Here is a 25868-nt window from a genome sequence, read left to right on the forward strand (position 1 = left end):
ACAGGCGGCCGCTCCTTTTCTTACCTTGCAGCAAAAAGGTGGAACGACCTGCCTACCGACCTAAGACATACTACAAACTACCCTCAGTTTCGAAAAAAACTGAAAACACACCTCTTCCCTAAATTGTAACCTCTCAGCATACGCCATTAGTAGTCCTTTCTGGTACATAGCGCCGTGATATCCCTAGGGATGAGTGTCGCGCTCTATAAATACTGCAAATAAAAAAAATTCTCATCCAATGTCTACACGTCATTGGAATCCAAGGACACTCACTGCGATGGATCTGCTCAATCCTGACTAGAAGGACCTAGTCAGTCAGCTTGCAACCGCTCACTTCAGACACCCGCGACCACATCTGCAGAGTTCTGCAAGGATCCTTTTTGAGGACACACTACTCATTCTCCCTCACGGTCAAGACCACCAGTACCTAGATCAAGTTCAATGCCTGCATGTCTGAAATCGCCTATTGGATAAAGACCAGCTGTCTAAATCTGAATACCGACAAGCCCGAAATCTTGATCTTCGGCAAGAGCATATCACTGTGGGAGTCCAACATGTGGTCAACAGAGCTAGGATTGACATCCACCTCCACCACCCACACCGATAACCTCCGCATCAACAGCAAACTCAGCATAACTGCTCTAGACCATGCCGTCACCGCCTCAAGCTTCCATACCCTGAAGATGCTGATGAAGATTTTCAAATGGCTCCCAATCCGCAGCTGGAAAACTGTCACCTACGCCCTGGTCGCAAGCAAGTTGGACTCCGGGAAAAAACCTCTATGCCAGGATCAACAAAAAACTTAGTAGAAAGCTGCAGACCAGTAGAACCTTGGCAGCCAGAATAACTCTCAAACTCCCACGCCACACTCGCATAACATCACACCTGAAGGAGCTCCACTGGCTCCCCATTCACAAACAAGCACAATTCAAACTCCTCAACCACACTTTCAAAACTCTAAATAACACTGGCCCAGCATACCGCAGCAATCGCATCTGCTTTCACAAACCCTCCAGACACCTCCGCTCGTCCAGACCCCTACTTGCACAAATCCCTTGCATACGGAAAACCAGATCTGGCAGTTGAGCCCTTTGCTACATTGCTCCTAAAGTGTGGAACGACCTGCTGTTACACTTACAGCCTCCCTCTAACTTCTTGAATTCCGCAAGACTCTGAAGACCTTACTTTTCGAGTAGTCCCAGTAGGCCCTAAGTGTGCCTAGACTTACTCCTGCTCAGCACCAGGATACCTTCCTGGTGGATAAATACGCTCTACAAAACTGTGTAACATAACATCTATTGTAAACAGATAGAATAGCAAAACATGATTTTAATGCATAAAATGAAGGTCTGCAAAAAAAAGCTGCTCTTTCTGATCTACTTGGTGAAGTAAGATTGCGCATGGTTAGTTCAAAATGTTGAACATGTTAAAAAATAAAAAATTCTGTGGTTTGCTATATTCCATTACAAATGTGCTAGAAGAGACCCTTTTTGTTTGATGAGGTTTACAAAACAGCATGTTTTATATTTTAATATGAATTTAGAATATGGAGATTCAAGTATAAACCAGAAGTCTGTCCTGCTTTTCACTATTGGTCAACATCTACTTTACGAATAATTTTTTTGCAGGATCAGTAGCACGTTTATGGCCTAAAATTATTATAAGAAAATCTTTGCCCAAACTGTTGTTCACCAGTGGCTGCTATGTTCGTTTTGTTTTCATCAACATTCATATGGGAACATTGGATTTGTTTTAGTAGCCCTGGCACCTATTAGGCAACACCACATTGGCAATAAGAGTTTACATTTAGCGCAGCAAAGGTATTGAGTGATGCTCTTCCTCACAGTTGTGCAAATATATCTTAGCCTTCTGTTATTAGGAGCGGGTGGAATACCATTTTCCTGCAAAATCCACTTACGTTTTGCTATAATTACGCAATTTGCACAAATTTAATGCAAGGACATAATTTGCATATACAAAGTAATCCAAAATACTGGCAGGAGACTGCTTCAAACGTAAAATGTCTCTGATCCTCGGTTTTAAATCTAATTAAATACATTTTCTGTTCAAATTAGTGTCATGGAGGTGAACATGATGCGAAATAATGACACTACAACATGGCAATACATGTTGTGAAATATACGAATTTCGTCTGCATATTGACAATTGTGTCTGGCCTTTGTCTTATAGACAGTTAAAATTTGGTACACAAGTAAGCTCTACTGTTTTTCCTTCCTACTGTAGATGGAAATTCCCTCCACTGGTGTTGTGAACAAATACATAGCTACACAAGGACCACTTCCTCACACCTGTGCACATTTTTGGCAGTTAGTGTGGGATCATCAGTTGTCGCTTATCATCATGTTAACAACTCTCACAGAGCGAGGACGGGTGAGTAACAGTATTTTTTACCTTGGTACATTTGTCTGCGGAGATGAGAATATCTAATTTTATAAACATAGTAATTGGCAGCGTCTCATAGTAGCTTGAAAACGCATGGTCGCGTTCCACTATATTTTGAGTATTCATCAATGCTTTGCAGAACCACCCACTCTAGACAGTTCAATTGTAGCTATTTTCCAATTTGCATATTTATGCCCAGATTCTGAGATCAGCGGACTAATTGCTGTTGCTGCAGTCGGGAGAAAGCCAACAAGCTGGCGGCATCCTGTCCTCCGTATTGTGAGTATATCATTGGGCTGATGGTGTTGTGTCGGCGGTGCCACAGCAGCAGCATGCTTCGGCATATAGAGAGCCTCAAGCATATGCTGCTGCTGTGGCAGCCACTTGCACATTGGTGTACTGTGTACCATGCACCACGTTGTGCATGGCACACAATGCATGCACGCGAGTGCAGGCAGAGGGGGGCACGTGCACTTTGTCCAATGGGCAAAATCGCCCTATGGCCCTGTTTGGGGCCTCTTCCCTGCCTTTTTCCCCCCAACCTCTTCATGGCGGGGTCCCAGTCATGAAATGGTCAGCGATAAGGCAGGTCAGGATCTTCATGGCGGTGCCGGCATTGGCACTGCAGTCAGAGACTTCCACTTTCTCTACTGCTGCCCCATCAGAATTCAGGATCCTGGGAGTAGCGGGGTTCTTGTGGTGATCCGACCCCCCTTCTCGTAATTGGGGGGGTTGGACCGAAGAGGAGGTGGCAGTAGGACCTACACTGACAGTAAAGTGGTCATAAGACGGCCATACTGCGAATCAGGCCCTTAGTGATTATTGGATGGTTAATGAGGGGAGGAAAAAGTGAGATGTATGGAATATTTGTATCATTGATTGCTTGTGTTATATGGTTAAAACTGTTCTGATTCTGAATAAATTTACAAAGAGTGGTTGTAATAGCGTATGCACCCTATCCATGCCACATACTTCTGCTGTCATGATAACTATGCATCAAAGGAGAAGTAAATTTTTCTCGCTTTGTGTCACAGAGAATAAACTCTTCCACGTTTTGAACTTGCATGCACAGTAGTACTTCAATTAAGCAGTCATTTTTCAGCGGCACGAAGGACTCATATTGTGGGGGGTGTTACATTTGTTTGGGTCCAGCATTGTTTCCACTTGACAGCTAATGCTGGTTTTATATCTGAATAATGAATTTCGGGATAATGAATTGGCTAACCCTACTTTTATCAGGAAAATAATGAAAAGTTTAGCATCAGTTTTTGGCATTGTTGGTGCGCTATCACTTAGATAATTTGCTCGATTGTGGTGCTTAATTTGTTGGACTTGGGACAGTTTTGACTTCAAGAACTGTGAGGTAATGTGTCCCTAGAGACATAATTCAAAATAACATTTCAAAAGCAATCAATGGAAGGATTAACTCGAAAAGGGAGTTCCAGATCAGTCAGTCAGTCAGTCAATAAAAACTTTAAGTGGTTTGTTACAACCATAAAAGTGTACACTTTACATTTTGTCAATCTATTAAAAACATAAGCAAGACAATATCCTAGAAAACGTAGCATATATACATTACGCATAAAATAACACATTTCCTTTAAAATAAGAATCAAATATCTGCCTACAATTGATTAAATCAAGTAATTCATACATATGCTTAAAATCCTTCCGATAAATTACGTACAGTACTGTTAACCTTTAAAAGCACAATCTCGTATTATCCTAAGAGAACAACATGCGATAGTTACTCTGTACACTTGAGGAACACCTTGACTTTACTCATGAATTTCCCCATAGCACAGCTTTATCTAGGTTTGTCATTCCCACTAGGAGGTTAGCCGCTTGCGTCCTATTCATAATCCTATATTTTTTTAATATTGGGCATAAAATCTCCTTTCGTATATCTAAAATCTTCATGCAATCTAATAAAATATGTACGATATTGCAGGGGGTACCTAACATGCAAGTGCAGTTACCATTACTATTTATCATAACATTTTTAACCCCATTATTCGCATAGCAGGGGTTTATCCCAATTCGCACTTTTAGTACCTCACGTCTTAAACGGTAGCTCAGTAGCCTATCTAAATAAGGATACTGCTGGTCAGTTGCCCAAGCCAGGGTCATATGGGACACCGATGTTTTTCGCGAGAGATACTCTCGATCATATATGCGGGACGTCTCAGATCCCAATGACCTTAGTCCTTTCTTGCCTATTATTGAGTGTCCTAGTTGCAGGCATAGCTTTAATCCCAGCACTCCACATGCTTCGCTTAATGAGGCTCTTGTTTCTTTCACCCATGACAGCTCACTAATGGCAATTTCACCTTTACACCACTGGGAAATTTTTTGGGGCTCTCCTGACCCTAGGTGCTGCCAGAAGCGTATTAGGGCCATGCAAGCAGGTACAGCCCAAGAGGTAATTCCCAGCTCTAGTCTCGCTGCTTGTACCATAGATGATTTTGGCAGCGAGAACAAGCTTTTTAGGATATTTCCCTCCTCTTTATCCCAACATTTTTTCCCACTTAAGTAAAGTACCTCTGCCCCATACAGGAATTGTGGAGGGACCATTGCTAGGTAGGCCTTTATAACCGGCCTATCTGACATTTCTCCATATACACTGTTGAATCTTTTTAGACCCTTCACAGAAGCTGATGCCCTCATTTTTAAGGCTTCCAGATGGGTATGCCATTTCAGGTTACTCGTGAACCACATTCCCAGATATCTGATCATAAACTTGGAAATCCATGCAGGTTGTTTTTAAAAAAAACATTTTGAATGCAGGTTTAACAAAATGTAAAGCGCAGTACAGAAATTAGAAAAATGCAAATGCGTCAACAATCTCATTAATTAAGTAGAGGTATATAGGAATCAACTGCCACAAAGACATGTAAAGTTGATAAAAATAGATTGTCTCAAATGTGCAGCAAATCAGTAAATAATTGAACAGCATTCCTGGAACAAACCTGAGTCTCTCTGGTTCGCTCCCAAATTCAAGGGTTTATATAGTGAATTTCACCATAGAAATGAGGGATACAATTAAGTCAGTGTGGTATAATCAAACGCATCATCACTGTAATAAATTATACTACAATATTCTGAAACAGCATGTGACCCTACCATATTATGTGTACATGAATATGGATTCTGATCTAATGTCATGCAGAGGTGTCAGTACAAACTAGTTGCATAAGCAACAGAAAACAATAGTGAATTAATGCATTACAGTATGCTAGCAAGAATACCCTTGGAAATTAGCTAAAGGCTTCGTCCAGCACGTTCTTCAAAAAGAACATGTCTTACAAAATAAATGGTACCACGAGAGCAAGCTGTCAAATGGAAAAAAAGAAAAACCAGTCCACGCCCCCATCCTGGCCGCATTTCGAAAAGGATGGTGTAAAAGCTAATTTGGGCATTCTGTGTATTGAGGAACTTTATAATAAATGTTTTGCTATATTACAAGAACAACAAAGACCTATTACTGATCGATTCGACCGCATTGAGAAACAACTGACTAGCTTGGGAATGGAAGCTAAAAGCAGGACCAGTGTCCTGCATAACTCCAATGCTTGCACTCGCAGTTGTGTGTACTTTGCAACTGCAGGGGTTAGTTTACCTTCAGAAGCGCCTTAGCGGGATGGAATCCCGCTTGCTGACCCTTGTAGCTATCTGTCCTTTATGGAAGCCACTCTTGCTCCACGCTCTGGCCCTAACGATGACCCAGCGCCCAACACAATGGGCAAAAGCGGCTTTAGGCCCTCTTCGGAAGTGGTTAATGTAACAACTGACCTCGTCTCTAATAATGTACCATTAAACTGACCCCATGCAGTGTTGTCCATATGTGCTGGTTTTAGATGGTGTACCTTCCCTAAGACTCAATATTTCAGAAGCTTAGGAACAATTACGAAATAGGGTATTTCATGGGCTCTGCAGACATAGACATTTTAACCTGATGGAATGTAATGAGAATATAATGATGTACAGGTGGGCTGGGTGGGACTCTCAATTAAAAACATAGAGGGAGATTGTATTGTGGTGAATTTCAGACTCTCTGCCTGTGAGAGAAATACACTGAGGTTGAATGCAGGGGGCATGCTTGGCAGCTCTGTGATTGTTACAATACCCATGGGGGTATTTTTATAGACCAACAATGCCCCCCGACCTGCACAGCTACTGCAGCCCAAGCCAAGTCTGGAGCGTAGGACTAGATTTGCAGTTCTGGCTGAGCTTACTGATAATGATTGACTGGGTGGTCTTGCGGATGTCAAGCATAAGTCAGCGCCCATCCAGTTTTTGGCTCCATTCCGGCCACCTGTCTTCCTTTCACTGATTGTAAACACTAACTCACAAGCACTTCCCTTAAAAAATTTTAAGCTGTAATGTAGCCGGTCTTCGCACTAAGGTACATTTTATGGACCTTCGTCTATTCGTAAGACACTGCAATATCTAACTGTTTCAGGAAACCTGGGACCCCTCAGCCTTTGTGTTTGATGGGCTTCAGTGTGCCCGATGTTCCTTCTCAGTCCGGACGGGCATCAGGGTGTCTATCTATATGGGTTATTTCGATGTCTGGTGGTTATGCTCAGTCCTTGGAAACCCCAGGAAAGTACTTTTTAAGAGAAATTTGAGCCTGTATTTAGTTTTATAACGATGTTGTTAATACACCAATTACGAGTTCCGTGTTTTGTTTGATTTTATTTGATCACTTATCGGTAATGTCACTGATAGGGAGTGCCAGGTGCATCTTTGTTTAGTAGGTGACTTCAATTCCAGGAAACCCAAGCATCCCAAATCACATAATGACAGTATAGAGGATACGGATCATAGAGGCAAGGAATTAGAGACACATCCCTCAACATTTGATCTGAATAATAATATGGACACAAGAGGTATATCAGTGATTGCGAGTTACCCATTTATAGGAAGCACATCAGAGATGTATTATATTTTTATATCCAGCAGCTGAATTAACATATTACAGTATGAATTAACTATTCCCTCCAACTCTGGCGACCATAACCTTATTGAAGCAGCACTGGCTGTACCATTAAGGTCTATACCCAGTGTTGATGTTGGTATTAGCGAACTGCAGTTATCCTCACAGTGCATGAGACTGGTATGGAAACTCCACAACTGGGCCCATTTATTGGAAACCATAATAAAAGACAATCAGGAGTTGATCTTGCGATGCGCTTGACTGACAAGTTAGATCATGTATCGATATTCTGCCCTCTTGTAGCACTTACTCATCCATTAAAAAAGCTCTTGTAAAATCGATTAGATCCACACATACTGCACCTAGGTGGTTCAATCAAGATTGCTTGGTACCTAATCGATTATTGTGCAAAATCGATTATAGCTCAGTGTACTTTCCGCTTCTTCTGAGGATCCTGTCACTGTAACTGCCCTACGTAAGCAGTATAAAGCAGTGACTGCAAAGGGATGGAAGGAGGTTATGGCTCAGCATTGGAACACAGTAGCCCTAGCGGTATCTATGATGGACTGTAAGTCTTTCAGATTCGCTGTAACTGTCATGAGAACAATAAAACACACGTGACTCCGATTAGCTGCCACATTTTCATCGAGGCTTGGGAGACTCACTTTCCAAAATATATTCCTTCCCCAGTAACAGCCATGCTGCTGAATATGTTAGGTAGCAACCATCAGGACATTCAGGTTACTTATGTGAAGGTGTTGACTCCATCCAACAGAGTGTCAGCAGGAAGGCACCAGGGCCGAATGAACTCCTTATAGCTGTGATAAAGGGTAACATCGAACTTTGGGCTCCATTACTGACTAACTTATTTAACAGTCTTGTTCATTCCTCTGTACTGAGTTCCTGGACTACCTCAACTATTGTCCCAATATTTAAAGAATCCCTGGCAAAGCCAGTAGGTCTCTCCAATGCAAAAGCTATTGGTTTTGCCAATATGTTTTAACCATGTTATACACCAGCGTCGGTCCTGTTCAGCATGGCTAAAAATTAGTGGGGTAAATGGGAGTAAAGTGTCATAAACTGGAGTAGAGTAGAGTGTTATGGAGTGGCGCAGAGAGTCGTGGAGTGGCGTATAGTAGAGTTGAGTGAAGTGTCATGTAGTGTCATAGCGTATAGTGGTGTTGAGTGCTGTAGAGTGAGGTCAAGGGAGTAGAGTGTCATAGGGTAAAAGGACGTAGAGTGGTGGAGTAAAGTGTCAAAATGGAGTAGAGAGATGTAGAATGGAGTGCTAATAAAGTGTTGTTGAGTAGTGTAGGGCAGAATGGAGTGGTGTAGAGGGTGTCGCTTAGAGTGGAGTAGAGTGATGTAGAGTAACGTAGAACAGAGTAGATTGCTGTAAAGTCTAGTGCATAGAGTGAAGTAATGTCAGAGAGTCTGATGGCATAGAAAGTTGTAGAGTTTAGTGACATAAAGTAGAGTGGGATGGCATAGAGTGTCAAAGTGACATAGAGTGTCAGTGAAGTGGCATGGAGTGAAGTAGTGGGTTAGAGTAGAGTGGAGTAGATTTGCATGGAGTGGCAAAGAGAGAGATGTGTAGACTGTCGTAAAGTGGCACAGAGTGGAGTAGAGTGTTGTAAAGTGGAGTGGCATAGAATAGAGTAGAGTTTAATGGAGTGGAGTGTCATAGAGTGGAGTAGAGTGAAGTGAAGTGGCGTAAAGTACAGTGGTGCAGAGTAGATTGCTATAAAGTGCATTCACTTTGAGTAAAGAGTTGTAGAGTCCAAAGGCATAGAGTGCAGTGATGTAGAGTGATGCAGAGTAGAGTGAAGTTGCATAGAGTAGATTGTCTCAGAGTAGAGTGAAGTGGCGTAGAGTGGAGTGGTGCAGGATAGAGTGCAGAGGTGTAGAGTAGACTGCAGTGGCATGGAGTAAAGTAGTGTATAGTTCAGTGGTATGTGGTGCAGGATAGATTAGAGTGGTGTAGAGTGGTATGGCATACAGTTGAGTGGTGCAGAGTAGATTACAGTTGCATATAGTAGAGTAGAGTGGTGCAGAGTACAGTGTAGTGGCTTGGAGTATAGTGGTGTAGGGTGCAGTGGAGTAGAGTGCAGTGGCACAGAGTAGAGAGGTAGAGACTGCTGTGGCAGAGAGTGCAGTGTTGCAGAGTAAAGTGCTGGGGTGCAATGGTGTAAAGTGCATTTGTGTAGAGTGCTGTTGCGTGCAGTGGTGCAGAGTAAAATGGCACACAGTGCACTGGCGCAGAGTAGATTGGCACAGAGTGCAGTGATGTAGAGTATATTGGTTTTGAGCAAAGTGGTGTAGAGTGCAGTGGAGTAGAGTGGCGTGGTGTGCAGTGGGATAGAGTGAAATGGTGCATAGCAGGTTGCAGTACTGTAGAGTGGAATGACAAGTGGACTAGAGAGTTGTAGAATAGATTGTCAGAGTGGAGTGAAGTGGTGTATAGTATTGTAGAGTGCAGTGGCAAAGAAGCCCAACAATCTGACACCCTATGAAGGGTGGTGACTGAGAGGAGGAGGTCATTGTGCCTACTAGTTTTGTGTTCAGGCCTCGCGATGTCCAGTTGTGGACCTCGATACAGTTGCAGGCAGCACTCTTACATTCGATGCCGGAGGAGGGGTCGGCCCGTGCCCTGGAGACTCTACGCCCCTGGGCACCTCTTGCTCCCGGGGCCCACTCTTGTTAGCCATGCTGGACTAATGGGCATGTCTGCATTTCCTTGTTGACTCTGGGTTCCTCACAGCCCGTCGCACCTGCGGGGATGGACTTGACCAGTGCCGGGTCCTCACTATTTCATCATCCAGGGCGCTTTGGCAAAGTTCTTGCTTCAATCCGGAATATGGAGGGGTCCTCCACGCAATCCAACCTGAACGTTTTAGTTTGGTTATCTACTTGTTTAACTGGGACAATAATGCTTCTGTTCCTGAAGTATAAGGTGGGGGTAGGGCGTAGGTAGGGGGTTGGGACCGTTTTCCTGTTATTGATGTTGTGTTATTTTGTTACCGCACCAGCCTTCTTACTACACACTACGATAGTCCAGCACACTGCTTACGATCTACAGTCACAATTACTGTTCTACGCTCACACCAGTCCCCTGTCTCACCCATAGCTAATCTGGGTCTTGCTGCCCTCCGCTCCAACCTGCGCCCGCCATGACATGTGCGAGCGATAATGGACCCTTCCTCCTCATACTATCCTGGAACATTGATGGGCTTCTCGATAGGGTCAAACGGATGGCCGTCCTACGCTTTGTCCAACGCCAGGTAGCAGACATCCTCGTACTCCAGGAGACTCACCTCAGGGGCAACCACTGCCCCTTTTTAGCGAGGTATGGGTATGACAGAGTCTGGCACCCCAGGTTTGCCTGGGACTCTCGGGGGGGGGGGGGCGGCAATCATCATATGGCGTAATCTCCCCTTAGTGCTCACGCAGGCCTCTCATGATCCCCAGTTAGGCTTTGTAGCTCTGACTGGTACGTTATCAGGTAACCCTCTTAACCTTGTCACTATATACTCACCCCCATCGATGCTCACAACGACTCTTGACCACCACACCGACCTCATTGCATCCCTACCTCTAGGTGCCACGTTAGTTGTGGGGACTTTAATGCTGTCCTCAATCCCTACCTCGACACTACAAGCACACGGTCCGCCTCAAGAATCACACGCCAAGCACTTTGCAATTTGGGCGGACTCCCTGGGCTTGTGCGACGCCTTAAGAATCTTGTACCCCCAGGGTAAACAATTCGCTCATACATCAGCCGCACACCACACCCACACACGGATAGATATTATATTTGTTCCCCCTACTGACTGCCTAACGATTAGAGACATCCCCATCCTCCTCAGGGGAATCCAGGACCACTCACCTGTACTTCTAAGCATTTGGGATCCTCCTAACTCCCCATGGCCCGACTTGGCGGTTGAATGCGTGGTTCCTCCAGGACAAAGAATTTAAAAAGGCAATTTGGGCTGAACTCAAGCAATATTTCGTCACTAATAGCGGCTCTCTCCCCTCTCCGGGCACTCTCTGGGAGGCGACCAAAGCCACCATCCGTGGCTTAGCCAAAGGTCAGCTTAAACTCAAGCAAAAAGCTCAGACACAACAGAACACCCTGCGGGAGGCCCAGGTGTTGCTTCTTGAACAATGCCCTCCTGAGGACCGAGACGAAACTCAAGAACAACAACTCATACGCCTGAGGGGCGAAGTCAAGCGACTCTCCCTGGACGCTGCCAAGCTCCTATGGAGATCCTCTATAGCACCGGTATATGGCTGGGGTGACAAGAATGGGAAGATTCTCCACAGACTGCGATTAGCGATGTATCCTATGGCTAATTGCATAATCCCGGCAGTTGTGGATCCGGACGTTATGGTACACCGTTCTCCCCTGGCAATGTCCCGGGCCTTCACCTCCTACTATCGCGAGCTATACTCCAGGCAGCCCCCGGACACCTCCCTTTCGGAACTGATCAGCCCTGGTCATCTCCGCCTCCCTCGCCTCAGCACAGCTGAGTCTGCTGACTTGGACCTCCCCCTGACCCGCGAGGAGATCAGTGACGCCGTAGTGCACACCTCATCGGGCGAAACTCCGGGCCCAGATAGTCTTCCATAGGAGTACTACGATGCATATCAGGCGATCCTCATCCCGCACCTCTCCAATCTCTTCGCTGAAGCCCTTGATAAGGACTCCTTTCCCCCCGAGACAGATGTGACCACCATTGTTGTTCTCCCTAAAATGCAACCTCCGTTGTCCAACTGTGCTGATTACCACCCAATCTCCCTTATAAATACGGAGTTTAAAATATTTGCTGCAGTCCTTGCACAGCGATTGAAACCTTACCTCACCAAATTGGTCCACTCCGTCCAGTGCGGGGTCATGCCTATGCGGGAGACCAGACACTGCTTCTGTCATCTCCCCTTGGCCTTAGCAAACCACCATTTATTAACACCTTATCTGGCACTTCTTCTCATTGACTTTGAGAAGGCATTTGATTCCGTGCACTGGCGGTACCTGGACGACGTGCTGGCTGAAATGGGGTTCAGTCCTCTACTCTCGACCTCATGTGAGAGTGCTAGTCAATTGGGTACTATTGGAGGCATTTCCCATTCGAAGAGCCCCCCTTTCACCCCTCCTTTTTGCCTTAGCGATGGAACCCCTAGGGAATCTCATTCGATCGGATGACCGTTTACAGGGTTGGAAATGGCCCAACTTGGAGGAAGATAAAATTGCCTTGTACGCAGATGATGTCTTATTTTTCCTTGCGGGGAACCAGCTCAATCCGGTCCCCACTTCTTCGCCTCCGGTCTGCGACTCAACCCTGGCAAACCGGTCCTGTTCCCCCTGCACATAGCCAGGGATTGTTTTAACTGGCAAACCACAATACCCATTAGGTGGAAGTCTTTTAAATATTTGGGGATTTGGATTGCCTTACTTCCTGATCTTGCCTGGTCCCTCAACATAACCCTACTAGTAAAACAAGCTAAGGAAGACCTCTGCAAATGGCAGAAGCTGCCGCTGAATCCCCGGGGTAGGGTTGCCCTATTTAAAATGATGATCCTCCCTAGATTCCTCTATGTCATCCAGAACACCTCCTTCTGCTTCCTACAGGCCTGGTTCAGAGATCTAGACAGCCTAGCCACTAAATTTCTCTGGGGCTGCCGACAACCCCGTAGAGCTTTTGCTCGCTGCAGGATCTCTCCTTTTGACGGGGGCATAGGAATGACCAACTTATACTTATACTACTTGATGACCCGTCTACTCACATTGCATGATTGGTTTAATGGGAGATGGTCGGATACGGCCTACAAACTCGAATTAGGGGAGCTGGGCCTCTCTCGAATTCAAGCAATGATGTATGGGGTGACCGTACCTAGATCACTACCTGGGGTGACACAGTCCGTTCTTCTTGCCTGACGGGCCTCACTGCACGACACCCAATGGACAAGTAGAATGACCCAACACACTCCACTCTGGCATGGCGCGTGACTAAAGGAGGTTAGCGCGCTAAGCGTTTTTCGGTCCTGGCACCTTATTGGGATCTCCCAGCTCAGGATGTGTGGACCAGCAACCAGATATGCTCCTTCCAAGCTCTGCAATCCAGGTACTCCTTGCACCCATCACAATTTTATAAGCAACTGCAGCTACACCATGCTCTCCATTCACACATACCGGACGGCACAACGCTACCGGAATACAGCCCACCGGAGGCCCAAATCATGATGGGGAACCTGGGGAAGGGGGGTTATCTCCTGCATTTATTGCTCACTAACCACCACGACTACACTAGAATGGCTCAGAAACCAGTGGGAGGGATGGATGGGTCCCCTGGAGGAGGAGGACTGGAGGGACGCACTGATGGCACCTAAGACGGTCACTGGTCAGCCAGGCTCCGCCTGATCCAACTGTACTATATGGATGCTGCCTATCTAACCCCCGCTCACCTCCACAGGGCCGGCCTCTACCCAACTGTTTCCTGTACATGATACGGCCAGGACCAGGCCGATTTCTCCCACATGGTTTGGACATGCCCCTTCTTGGCGCAATTCTAGGGGTGTATAGAACAGCATCAAGAAGTGGCACATGGAGGTTGACTGGTGTGCCACACAGGAGAAGCCTCCCCCGCCTGACGGACTCCCGGACCTGGACATTTGGCCATGCAGCTGGGCGGGTAATGGAGCCCAGGGCAGGAGCACTCACCCTGAGGCTCGGCTGGGGACCGTCGTAGCTACTGGGCCCGAACACGAAAGGAAGGCCTTCCCGGGCTCGTGGGACCCCGTCCCGGGCACTTTTTAAAAACCTTTTTTTTTAATTATTTTATTTATTTCACCAGATCAGCAATAAAGGTACAGTTAGTATGCAGTATAACAAATCATTTACATACAAGCGCTCTGCAAACCCCGTTTCTTTTTCCTAACAAGTTCTGATTTTAAAGCATGCAACAACTTCTGTCCATTACACTTTTTCCCACAGTTTTACAATTTCATCTTTGATCTAGGACATCTGCTATACATTCCTAAGCAGAGCTGCAGTAGGACAGCGGTAACTGTACTTATGAGTCTGTCACCCTAGCTACCCTCGGGTATGTTTTCTTTCAATGCTTCTAAGCGCTCTGACCTTGTGCATCTTGGGTCTCATCTCGTTGTTGTTGCAGGTAGTCAACGAGCGGTTGCCAGAAATCTTTCGGTCTGGAGGTTTGAGGAAGTTCCTCCTCATACGTCCCCAACATTTCCCTACAATATACCATATCCTTTATCCGAACTTTGAATCTGGGCGGTCGCTTGCTACCCCACTTTATTGCTATACGCCGTTTTGCCAATAAGAGTGCCACTGCCAACAGCTTCCTCCTTATAAACTGTTTGGGTCTATATGTGCCCAACAGGCACACCAATGGGGAGTTTGGGATATGTTCCTTCAGCATGTGTGTAAGTGCCGTTGTCACCGCTTGCCAATACCCATGAAGGACAGGGCAGGTCCATGACATATGTAGGAAATCGGCTTGGGGCGCACCGCATCTTTGACATTTATCGTCTACTCTAAGGCCGAACTTATGTAGCTTGACCTGTGTATAGTACGTTTAGTGGATAAATTTAAAATGGATAATGAGCAAATTGCAATTAGATGTGAGGAGGCTCATTTGCGCACAGCTATAGTCCATTCGTCTTCCGATATAGTCATTCCATTTGTTCTTCCCATCTTAAAAGTGATCTATTTGCTTCCTCTCTCTGTTCATGCTGGGATGCTGTATACAGTCTAGTTACCAATTTCGAGCGCGTTGGAGCTGTTATTAAAATTTGTAAAGGTTGTAGTGCTGGCGGTTCGGTCTGGAACATTACGTACAGGTCTTTAATCGCGGCCCTCAGTCTGTGATACGCAAACATTTTCAGTGGTGTCTGGTGGGTGCATAACGCTGGACTTTGGAAGGATATAAACTCATTTTGTGGAAACACCGAACTCAACGTCCGGAGGCCCATGTCTCCTAGTTCTCTATTCATCTTCTGTTCACATGTAACAGACAGTTTGGGATGGTTTGCTAGTGGGAGTGCCGGTGCGTATATTGGGAGTTTCTGTGCTAGTGTTGCTAGTGTGTGCCATGCCCTCGATGTGCAGTTGACTGGGATATTTCGCGTAATTTGGCTAGTAGCTCACCGGGTCCGTAATATATTGTGTCAGTATTTTCGGGTGGATGCTATCTGTTTCCACCGCTATATGTGGTATCTGGGCATGTGGTTGTAGCCAGTAATGTGCGTGTTGTGCCTGTGCGCAATAGTAGTACAGTTGTAGATCGGGAGCTGCAAACCCTCCCAGGTGATAGGGTTTCGGGAGTGTTTTCCAGCTTACTCTCGGTTGTTTTCCCGCCCACGTGAGTCGCTTGAGCACCGTGCGCAATTTACTGAAGAACGCTTTCGTGAGCCACACTGGGATGTTCCAGAATAAATACAAAAATCTAGGCAAGACTATCATTTTCTGCAGTGCAATTCTGTCCGCTATCGATAGCGGGAGTTTAATCCATTTTTCTACTGTTTCTTCCAACTTGGTCAGGGCTACTCCGTAATTTTCTTTAAGCACTACCTCTGGGTCCTGATGTACCCATATTCCCAAACACTTCACCGGGCCTGTCTCCCAGTTTAGTGGATAGTCTAACGTGGGTTGCGGGGTCTCTGCCGTCAGCGGTATCACCACCGACTTATCCCAGTTTATGCTTAGGCCAGCATATTGTTCAAATTTGATGTATTCCCTTATCAATGGATTCATGTTTGTGTCGGGATATCTAGTGTACAGTACAATGTTGTCTGCATATAGCGAGATCCCAACAGGGCGAAGAGAGAACTGTAACGCCGTTTCCGGGTGTTTCTGTCTAATTTTGCAGGCTAACGGTTCTACTATGTGTGTAAATATTATAGGGGACAACGGACATCCCTGTCTAGTTCCGCGACTTATGATCATGCGTTGCGAGTTGCTTCCATTAATTCGAACTCTTGCTTTGGGTTCATTGTATAGTAGGGCTATCCATTTTAGGAAAGGGGGTGGAAATCCCATTCTTGTCAAGACAGTGAACATGAACTCCCACTCCACCGAGTCAAACGCTTTTGCTGCGTCTAAGAGTGCTGCTGCAGCCGGCATATCCGGGTCTAGACTTTGATACATCGTGAATATGGTTCGTAAGTTCTGTGTAGTGGATCTGGTGGGGATGAAGCCTGCTTGATCTGGGAGCACCAGGGATCCCAAAAGCAGTTGTATTCTAGTGGCTAAGACTTTCGCTAGGATTTTAACATCTATGTTGATAAGGGAGAGAGGACTGTAGGATTCACATTTTGTAAGATCTTTTCCTGGCTTCAGAAGCGCTATCAGCAACGCTTCTCGTAGCGTCTCTGGGAGGGACCCCTCCTTGTACGATTCTTCGTACATTTGGGCTAAGTGTGGTATTAATAATTCACCCGGCAGGCCATCCAGTCCTGGAGCCTTGTTATCTGGGAGCGAGTTAATAGCGTCCTTAAGTTCATCTTCTGTTATATAATGTCATTGGAATGTTCTATGTGTGTCTGATAGCCAGGCTAGTCCTACGTCATCTAGGTAATCATGTATTTCTTGGCTTGATTTTGTGATCCTTGTGGTGTCGAGTGTGGAGTAGAAGGACTGGAAACTATCTAGAATGGCTGGGGTGTCGTAAACTGTTTCACCTTGATAATTTTTAATGTGTGTTATATGAGTGTTATTTCGTATTGAGTTTATCTTATGTGACAGCGTTCTTCCCGGTCTACCACCTTCCCCATAAGCCCTGGCCCTGTGGTGCTTTGATAGGTAATTCACTTCTGTATCCGTGAATTCATGATATGTTTCAACTTTGCGCCGTATGTCAGCTAAAATGGACTCTCGCGTTGTGTTTGTGTACTCAGCTTCTAGCGTTTGGATGTCCTCTCCACCATGGCCAGTTGTTGTCTAATGTCCTTAAGTATCCCAGCGTGCTTCCCAATGCAGTGTCCCCTTATGGTAACCTTGAACGCCTCCCACAATGATCTCGCACTATCTACCGATCCTTCATTTGTCTGAAAGAAGTTTATAATAGCCCGGTTCAATTCGCTTTTGAAAACTTGATCTTTCAGTGAAGATTGTTGGAGACGCCATGTAAATTGCCATCGTGTGTGTGTGGGTATTGCTAGGACCATCCGTACTGGGGAGTGATCTGATAGTGTTTTGGGAAGATGTTCTACTGCTGTTACCCATGTACTGACCTCTCGAGTAGTGAGCCAGTAATCTAGTCTTGACCAAGTGTTATGAGTCAACGAGGTGCACGTACCTTCTCTAGACCCCGGGTGGCGCAGGCGCCGCACATCTACCAGCGCCCATTCGCCATTCCGTCCAATAAGGCTCTGGCTGATCGTCTGCCCTGTCTGCCGGTGCCTGCAGCCCTGTCTAATGTTGGGTCTAAGAACGTGTTAAAATCCCCCCCCCCATATTATATCTGTCGATTGTGTGTCTCTTAGTTTGGAGCATACGGTCTCATAGAATTGTGGGTCGTCCACATTAGGCCCGTATACCGAGACTATTGAGATAACTGTACCGCCGAAATTGCCTCGTAAAATAACAAACCTTCCTTGGTCGTCAGTTACCGTGTCTATGAGAGTGAAAGGGATGTTGCGTCTAATCATTAACAGTACCCCTCTAGCATAGTTCGAGTATGACGACGTATCTGCGCCCATTTGTATCCGATCCTGCATTCTCGTAGGGGTGTTATGTGTGTTTCTTGTAAGCAGGCCACATCCACCTTGTGCCTGTCTAAATATGCCATCACTTTTCCCATCTTTCGTGGATCTTGTAGCCCTCTCACATTCCATGTTAAGAAGGACAGTGTCCTAGTCTGTCTCGAGGTATTTGCCATAATAAACTGTTACTTTGCTTTGCAATCTTATGATTATGTGGGGCTGCAGAGCACACTAAGCACCTTTTGTCCTTCGCTGCAACCGACCTTAGCTGTCTGGTAAGTTTTACGTTTACTACCTCCTCCCTCCCCCCTCCCACTCCGTCTCTTTCCCCTCAACGAAGACATAGTCCCTTCCCCCTGTTTACCCACCCAACAATAACAATTGTGATGTACACAAGTGGGCAAAAGCTGCCTTGACTCTACCCCTTGTCAATTTGAACCAAGGGGGGGGGGGCATACTTGAACATCTGTGTGCACTGGATTGTGCATCTCAACCCATCTTTTGGCAATTCAGTTTGTTATATCATCTCACATTGTAAACAACAATAACATCATGTGATCTTCAGACACTACCTTATTTCGGCATTAACATATATAGCTATTTCCCTTTAGGGACTTATCTGGTGCTCTGGACCGTGTCTCAGCTGTGTTGTCTCGACGGGTATTCTTCTTGTCATTGCGCCTTGTCGTTTGCCAGTTTCCTTGCCTCTATCAATCCATTTTCGAGTAGAGTACTCTCTTTTTAACTCAGCGAGTTCCATTTCCTCGTCAGCAGTTGTGTCTCCCGTGTAGTGAAGGAATCTGTGTGTAGTCAATAGCTTTTACTCCACATCTGACATGGCGTCCCGTTCCTGGGGTCGGTCCCGCGGCGATCTTCTGCGCTCTCCTTTCGGTTTCTTCAGGTGTAAGTATTTCATAATGTCTTTGGGGTCATTGAAGATTTTTATTGCACCTTCGTCCGTGATCTTTAGTCTCGCGGGATACAGCATCGCGTAGGGGATCTGTAACTCGCGCAGTTTTTGCTTTGCCGTTCCGTACTTTTTCCTCGCTTGCTGCACTGTTTGGGTGAAATCTGGGTATAAGGCTATATCCATTCCTTCATGTTTCAGTGTCCCCAGTTCTCTCGCTTTTCTCAGTGCTGCGTCCCTATCCCGATAGTTCAATATTTTGGCAATTATGGGTCTCGGCCTGGTGCCCAATGGTGGTTTAGGGGCCAGGAATCTGTGGGCCCTTTCTATGAGAAACACCTCCGAGAATGTTTCCCGTCCCAAAAGCGTTATCAGGAGTTGTTCCACATATTTCTCCATTGGGCCCGTGTTGGTTGTTTCCGCAATTCCCATAATGCGTATGTTACTCCTTCGAGACCTGGCTTCCAAATCTCCGGTTTTTGCAGCCATCGCCGCCAGTTGCTTGTCTATACCTGATTGTTTAGCTGTCAGTTGGGCGTTAGTGTCTTCTACATCCGATATTCTCCGTTCCGCCATGTCAATTCGCTCGGTATGTCGATCTAGCCTCTCAGACATGCGGTCTACCCTGTGAGTTAGTGTGTCAATTTTACAGTCGATATTTGATAGTGCGGTCTGACTGGAACATTGATTGGATATTATCCGCTGGTATTCCTCCAGTTTGCGAACCTGTCTGTTGGGGCGCCTGTTGGTCTGCTTCTGACTGTTCAGGGGCTTTTTTGGAAGTCTCAAAGTTTATTTGAGGTTGATTTTTATCTGGTTTGCCCATTGTGGTGGTGTTGCGATATCTACGCGTCTCTCTCCCTGGCCTGGCCACACGTGTCTTTTTTCCAAGTGGAGTGGTTTCCCCTTGTAGTTGGTGACTCTTGGTGCGTGTGGGTGCTGGTTATTCACAGTCCACCTCTGCGTTCAGCGCCTTGTGGTGATCAGTCTATCTCCGTTGTGCAAATAGCGTCCGATCTGCTCTCTCACTCCCTTCTTCTATTCTCTGTCGCATGCACACCACTGCGCTTCTCCTCCCCGTAGCAGCGGTGTATGCGTGTCTGAGTAGTGCAGTGTTTTGTGCACTAAATATCGCGTTGGATCTGTGAGCTCGTATGGATGGGCCGCAATTGTCTCCCGTCTGTGTATTCCCTTTCTTTACTGTTTCTTTGGGAGGCAAGTTCTCCGGCGACTATTGGCTGGACTAAGGCGCTATCTGGGCTTCGCAAAATATTTCACCTCCCACCATCTTAAAAACACCTTCTGTTCGACTTTGTGCACCTCGGTCTGGCGAACCGGTGCCCTTTGTCGTGTGTCCGCCCTCCCGTTCGATTTCTAGGCCTCGCCGCGCCGTTTTATACGCCTCCGGCTCTCCAAATTGCCGTTAGTCTATACGTGGCACAGTACTACCGAATGAGCCTTTCCTTATTTAGTTTTCGCGCTCTTTCCCCAGCGAAGGTCGCGGGAGGAGGGGGGGTCATCGGATGGTGCGCAGGTGTTCCGATCCGGCTCTGGGGCACCAGTGCTCTTGTTCCGGCCCGCGGCCGCACAGCTCTCCTCTAGCCTGCGTGCGTGCCGTGCGTCTCAGCTTGCGTCCAAACTCCCGGCCGATGCTCCTCTCCCCCTAGTCTCCGGCAGGCCTCTCCAGACTCCAGGTCCGCAACTTCTATATAGTTCACTCGAACAGTTTCCGCTTTTCGACGAGCGTGATGTAATCGTTTATTTAGCCTCGGCGACTATTTTGGGGCTGAAATGCTCCAATTTTGTGCAGGATAGGGATGATGTATGGGGCCTTCTTGAGGAGCTCGCTCAAAGCGCGGCCATCTCGTGTTGTGGCTAGCTCCGCCATGCCCCCCCACCCCCCCGGCCCGGGCACTTTGCAAGCGGTGGGCTGGAAAATGAAGCGCAGGATGGGGGCCTCTCCCCTGGTCAGAGCTACTGAACCCAGCCAAGCAGGGGAAGCCTCTCCGGGCCAGATGGATCACCGTTCTGGGCCCTTGTCAGTACAGAAGGCAGGAGGATGGAGCCCCAGATGGCAGGGCCCACCCTGGGGCTTGGCTGGGCCCTAGGGCCCGATCGTTGCTCCTGGACCCTGCCACGCAGGTGAAGGCTCCTTGGGTGTGGAAAAAATGGTCATAACACTTGTTCTACCATTTTAGTTCCCTTAGATTTTGGACCCTAGCTCATCCAGCACCCAGGAAAACCTAGTCAATTGAAGGCTATCCAGGGTGGGCTGACTTGCGTGGCTCTCACCACGTGTTGTTACCCAGAATCCCTTGCAAACCTCAAACATTGACTATAAAAAAAAACATTTACCTCACATTTCTGTTATGGAAAGTTCTGGAATCTGCCGAGAGCCACAAACTTACTCCCACCCTGCGTTCCCCAAGGTCTCCCAATACAAATGGCTGTGAAAGCTCTTCCTCTGCCCCAAGGCTGGAAAAAACAAAACGAAAAATAAATAACTGAAATCCCACTTCTGTAATCAGAAGAGGGGTTTCTTGTACTTGTGCAGAGGACGTAACGGTGACATCCTTGGCACATGGCCACTGTGGAGGAGGATGTGAATGTTACGTCCTTGGCACAGAAAGGCTTAATTGGTCACAGGGAGGTTGCACTATAAAATGTCCTGCACGGGTAAGACACCTGCTGCTGAGATCTTTGTGTGCTCAGCAATTCTAAGGCGATTATTATAGCAGTAAGAGAACTCAAGTGGTTAACATAGTTATTGAAGTCCAGTGATTTGTCCAGGCACAATTCTGACTTATAAAGTAGCATAGAGGGTTGATGTGCCTGCTGCAAAGCATGCAGGTCACAGATTTGTGTTTTTTATATAAATAGGTAAGTGGGCTGCTGCTTTTGACACTAAGAAAATTCATAAGCTGCAATCCTTCTAACGTAGCACAGTGATCTATTTACTGGCATCAAAGAGATGCATGTGAACTGTATGTCATGGGTTTAGTTACTTATTTTTCTTTTCAATCTGTTGTTACTATAAGATTGCGATCAAAAGAGGGAGGATATTAGTAGCGCTTTAAAATAATAAGAATATAGGTGCTTTTTAAATCATTATTTGTGTAATCACTCTCACACAGAAATAAATCTTCCGTTCTTAGAGTGCATGCACATCTCTTACATGGGGGGGGTAACAAAGTCAACAAGCATTTGCAATGTAATAGGTCTTGCATTTACGCAAGTTTAAGCTATTGGCACTGTAAAAGACAATGCGTATTATTTTTGCTTTTTAAAACATAAATTAAAGGGATTGTCATTACAATACCAATACCTTAAACTCGCGTAAATGTGAGACCTAGTGCATTGCAAATGCTTGTTTTTAAAGCAGCCCTGGTGCTTTTGAGGAACTCCGGCTGCTTTAAAAAAAAAAGTTTAATGTTTTGAAATACATTCAGAGATGGTGGTCTGTTGTCCCATGAAGGCCACCATCCTTGTGATTATAGTCGATCACAAGGTGTCCCACATTGTGACCTGACTAATGAATATTATTAGGCTGGTTGTTCTATGACCCCCTAACATTCGTTATTTTGTGCTCAGACCTAATACTGCATAGGGCGGTTGAAAAAATTAAATAGTGGTAACAAAAAATTGTAATACGTGGAACCACTTTTTTCATCCACTAATATAGAGTATATCTGGCCCTATGTCTTCTCGCTTTACCTTGGTTTCTGATTTTGTGTCCCGCTCTTCCATCCCATCTAATCACTAATCGGAACACCCCAATCTAAAACGACTGTCCTGAGTACATGATGGAAGTTAAATTCCAGTCTCTGAGCTTTAGAATTACATAATTACGCCCCTGCCAAAATGTATCTGGCAACTTTATGTGAACGACGAGGGCTTTGTGAATGAGGACTGTAGTTCAGGGGGTTGTGTTACATTATGAAACCAAACAAAAACAAGCTGCAAAGCCGGATAGAAAGAACAGTTGGTGATACATGATCTACAGGTACTTTGGACTTTAAAGTGCTTACAAAGTCAGTCTGCAGCCCTGTAAATTGTGGTAAAATTCCAAAACACACCGACTGCGGGCCTACGCAGTTTCCCTCCTGCCGTTCTCTGCTTTGATACCTCCACCTGCAGCAATTGTGCGCACTTCACAGCAGGGGGGCTGTGAGCGATGACGGATTAGGAAGGTTGGTTGGTCTACACCACACGTTTTGTCTACAGTGCTGGACTAGCTGTTTCTCTCAGTGGGTTGTGATCTTCGGGATGCCACACACTGCTTCTCAACGAAGTTGTGGCAATGCATGGGCCTCAGGAGTCCAGAACAAGAGAGTGCACGTGTGGCGGCTGTTTGAGGCCAGCGACAGCCAGTGTGAGGCGTGAGTTCCCCCTGGTGGTGGTGAGAAGAAAGTGCTAGGCCCTCAGACGTGGAAGCTAGGGCTGATGTACCAAGCTGTCTCCGCGTGCAAGCGCGCCAAACGCGCGCTGTGTTCATAGCCAGCCCTACGCGGGGACATGAGATGTGCACGCATACGGAGTGCACATCTCCTGTCCGTCCGTGTGCCATCTCCTGTCCAACTTCAGCCACCAAACCAACGACTAAAGGTCTCGCCAAGGCGTGCAGCGCATGCGCTGAGTCGCTGGGCGAGACCTAAAAATGATTGCGGTACCAATGCAACAAACAAACCCACAATGGATTCTTCAGAATGTCCTCTTATAAAAGCGAGGTGTCCATTAATGAAAGGCTCTCTTAGGTGAACGGTAAGCATGCCGCTTCTGATGGGGGATCAGAAGTTTAGTCTGAAAACAGCACACTAGTCCCTTTTCTTCTGTTCTCAGTTTGATGTTCCCATGTCACCATACATATGTTTAACCATGTGGCATTATAAAAACCAGTACCATTCACAGTAGGCCTCGACTGCTATCGGTTAGTGGGATAACGGGTATCTCAGTACAGAAATGTCATCCACTATTCCTCGTAGTACATTATAGAAAAACAATCTTCAAGAATGGATCCCACCATTGACTGATAAATACTGATCTTGCAGAAACATACACATCTGCTACATTTACCTTGGGTTCGACTCAACCAGGTAAAAACCAACAAGAATTTGATTTCTGAAACTTGGACGTTTCATTTCATTCACAGTTTGGATTCTGTTCCCCATTCCTAGGCACCGAAAGTTATATCAGCCCAGCCTTGTGTAGCCTTCGAAGACACGCTGGTGTTTCATCACCTCCTACATGAACATATCCATGTTAAAACCAGCCAACCATCTACTTCGGCCTCCAGATGAAAAAATACCAAGCAAAGCCTCTTCCAAACATGAAAATGACTAATGAAAGAACAGAGAGAAAGCAAAATACCTTCCTTGGAAGGGTGTCTTTGGAGGCCTTGGTTCTATCGTGCCATAGACAAGACGTCTGACAAATTCCAAAGAGAGACAATCTGTTACTGTGACAAGATTTAATACTCTAGAAACAGCTGCACTTTAGTACAAATGGAATGAGGCCAATAAACCAAGAAGTTCTTGGAAGGAAAGAAAAAAAGACCTGTATTCATGTAATTCTGTGTAAATATTCCAAACATCGTAGAAAACAGTAATTTTGGAATTTGAAAGATCCAAACATCAGACGTTGCCAGGAGAGTGCAAGATTTATGTTACCAGACCGATTAAAAGAGACAATAAAGAAGACAGTCATCTTCTCAACCCCTTCCATGCTCCCGTCGGCCGTTGATCGTCGCAAGCACTACCTCCCTGGTGCTGCGAAAGGCCAACGGCCGACGCAGCCCCGCCCACTCCGTGGAACGCCCGCACTGCGGCGAAATAATCGCCATGGTAAACGGGTTAAAAACAAGTAGTTCTTACAAAACAGAAAAGAAAGACATTGGCTTGACACCAACAACTGAGCGAGAAGGAAAAATAAAAATGGTACTGCAATAAGAACAAATAATAAAGCGTTGGAAGAAATGTTTGACTTTAACATTTGCCACTGACAATCTTTCGGGCCGCATTCCAGTCTATAATTTGTCACCCACTGTGCCATTACACACAGAGACCAGCCATATGCAAATCAGTAGTGGTCCTGTTCCAATAGGAACAGTTGAGCCCAAACTACCAGGCTACATCTCCGTCAATCGCTCACACAGCTGAGAGCAGCGCCCCAGCTGATGGCGCTCCAAAGGAGGTGCCCATGCAACCAACTCAAAGCTATGGTGTGCATCCATGACTGGGAAGTAGACAGATTCCTGTAGATACTGGAACAGCTATAATACAAGTGGACTTTGAGGAACAGAAAGGAGGATCCCCCCCTAGACCTATGGGCTCCCTCAATGAGACTTTGCTTCTGGATCTTGTTGTGGTATCTGGGACTAATACCAGAAGAATATTTGGTCCTCATGGATACCCATGCTCATTATTTTTGCCCTCTGCATTTCATGTGCAGTTTTAGTCATGTACCCTGACTAAAGTACTTTTTCTTCTTCAGCATTGGCTAGACAATATATTATTGACTAGTATCTACACCACAACACCTGTCTGAGTAAGCCTTGGACTGTGAAACTTTACTACTGTGAGAGTCAAGTGCAAAGGGTGTACTCTTGATGCTCAGTTTCGTTTTCAACTTTTAGGTAAACTCGCAGGACACACGTAGTCAAAGGCTCTCAGTGTTACAATTTGAGCCCTTTAACCATTAATTGCCACACGAGTCACAAAAAGGTTTCCACAGGTGCAGTGCTCATGTAACTAGAGAAGGAAAATTGAAAGCCCTGAATGGCATGAATGTTCAAGATCACCACCTTGTCTTAGTTTCTCTCAGATGGCAACAACAATACATGGTGCTCTCCTGCGCTTTAAATCCCACGCAATAATTCCTGCGACCTGGATAATATTCCTTAGA

At 46.0% G+C, this 25868-nt stretch overlaps 1 protein-coding gene across 6 annotated transcripts in view; it reads left to right on the forward strand.

Moving 5' to 3' along the window:
* PTPN3 (protein tyrosine phosphatase non-receptor type 3) overlaps positions 1-25868 on the forward strand; it is a 1880479-nt gene that overhangs the window by 1632900 nt on the left and 221711 nt on the right. For all 6 annotated transcript variants that reach the window (XM_078687727.1, XM_078687724.1, XM_078687726.1 and 3 more), the window contains one exon: positions 2245-2391. In XM_078687727.1, coding sequence (XP_078543853.1) covers positions 2245-2391 — 147 coding nt within the window. The remainder of the gene's footprint in view (positions 1-2244; positions 2392-25868) is intronic.

The sequence above is a fragment of the Lissotriton helveticus genome, chromosome 4_1, assembly GCF_964261635.1.
Source record: "Lissotriton helveticus chromosome 4_1, aLisHel1.1, whole genome shotgun sequence".
Classification (NCBI taxonomy): Eukaryota; Metazoa; Chordata; class Amphibia; order Caudata; family Salamandridae; genus Lissotriton; species Lissotriton helveticus.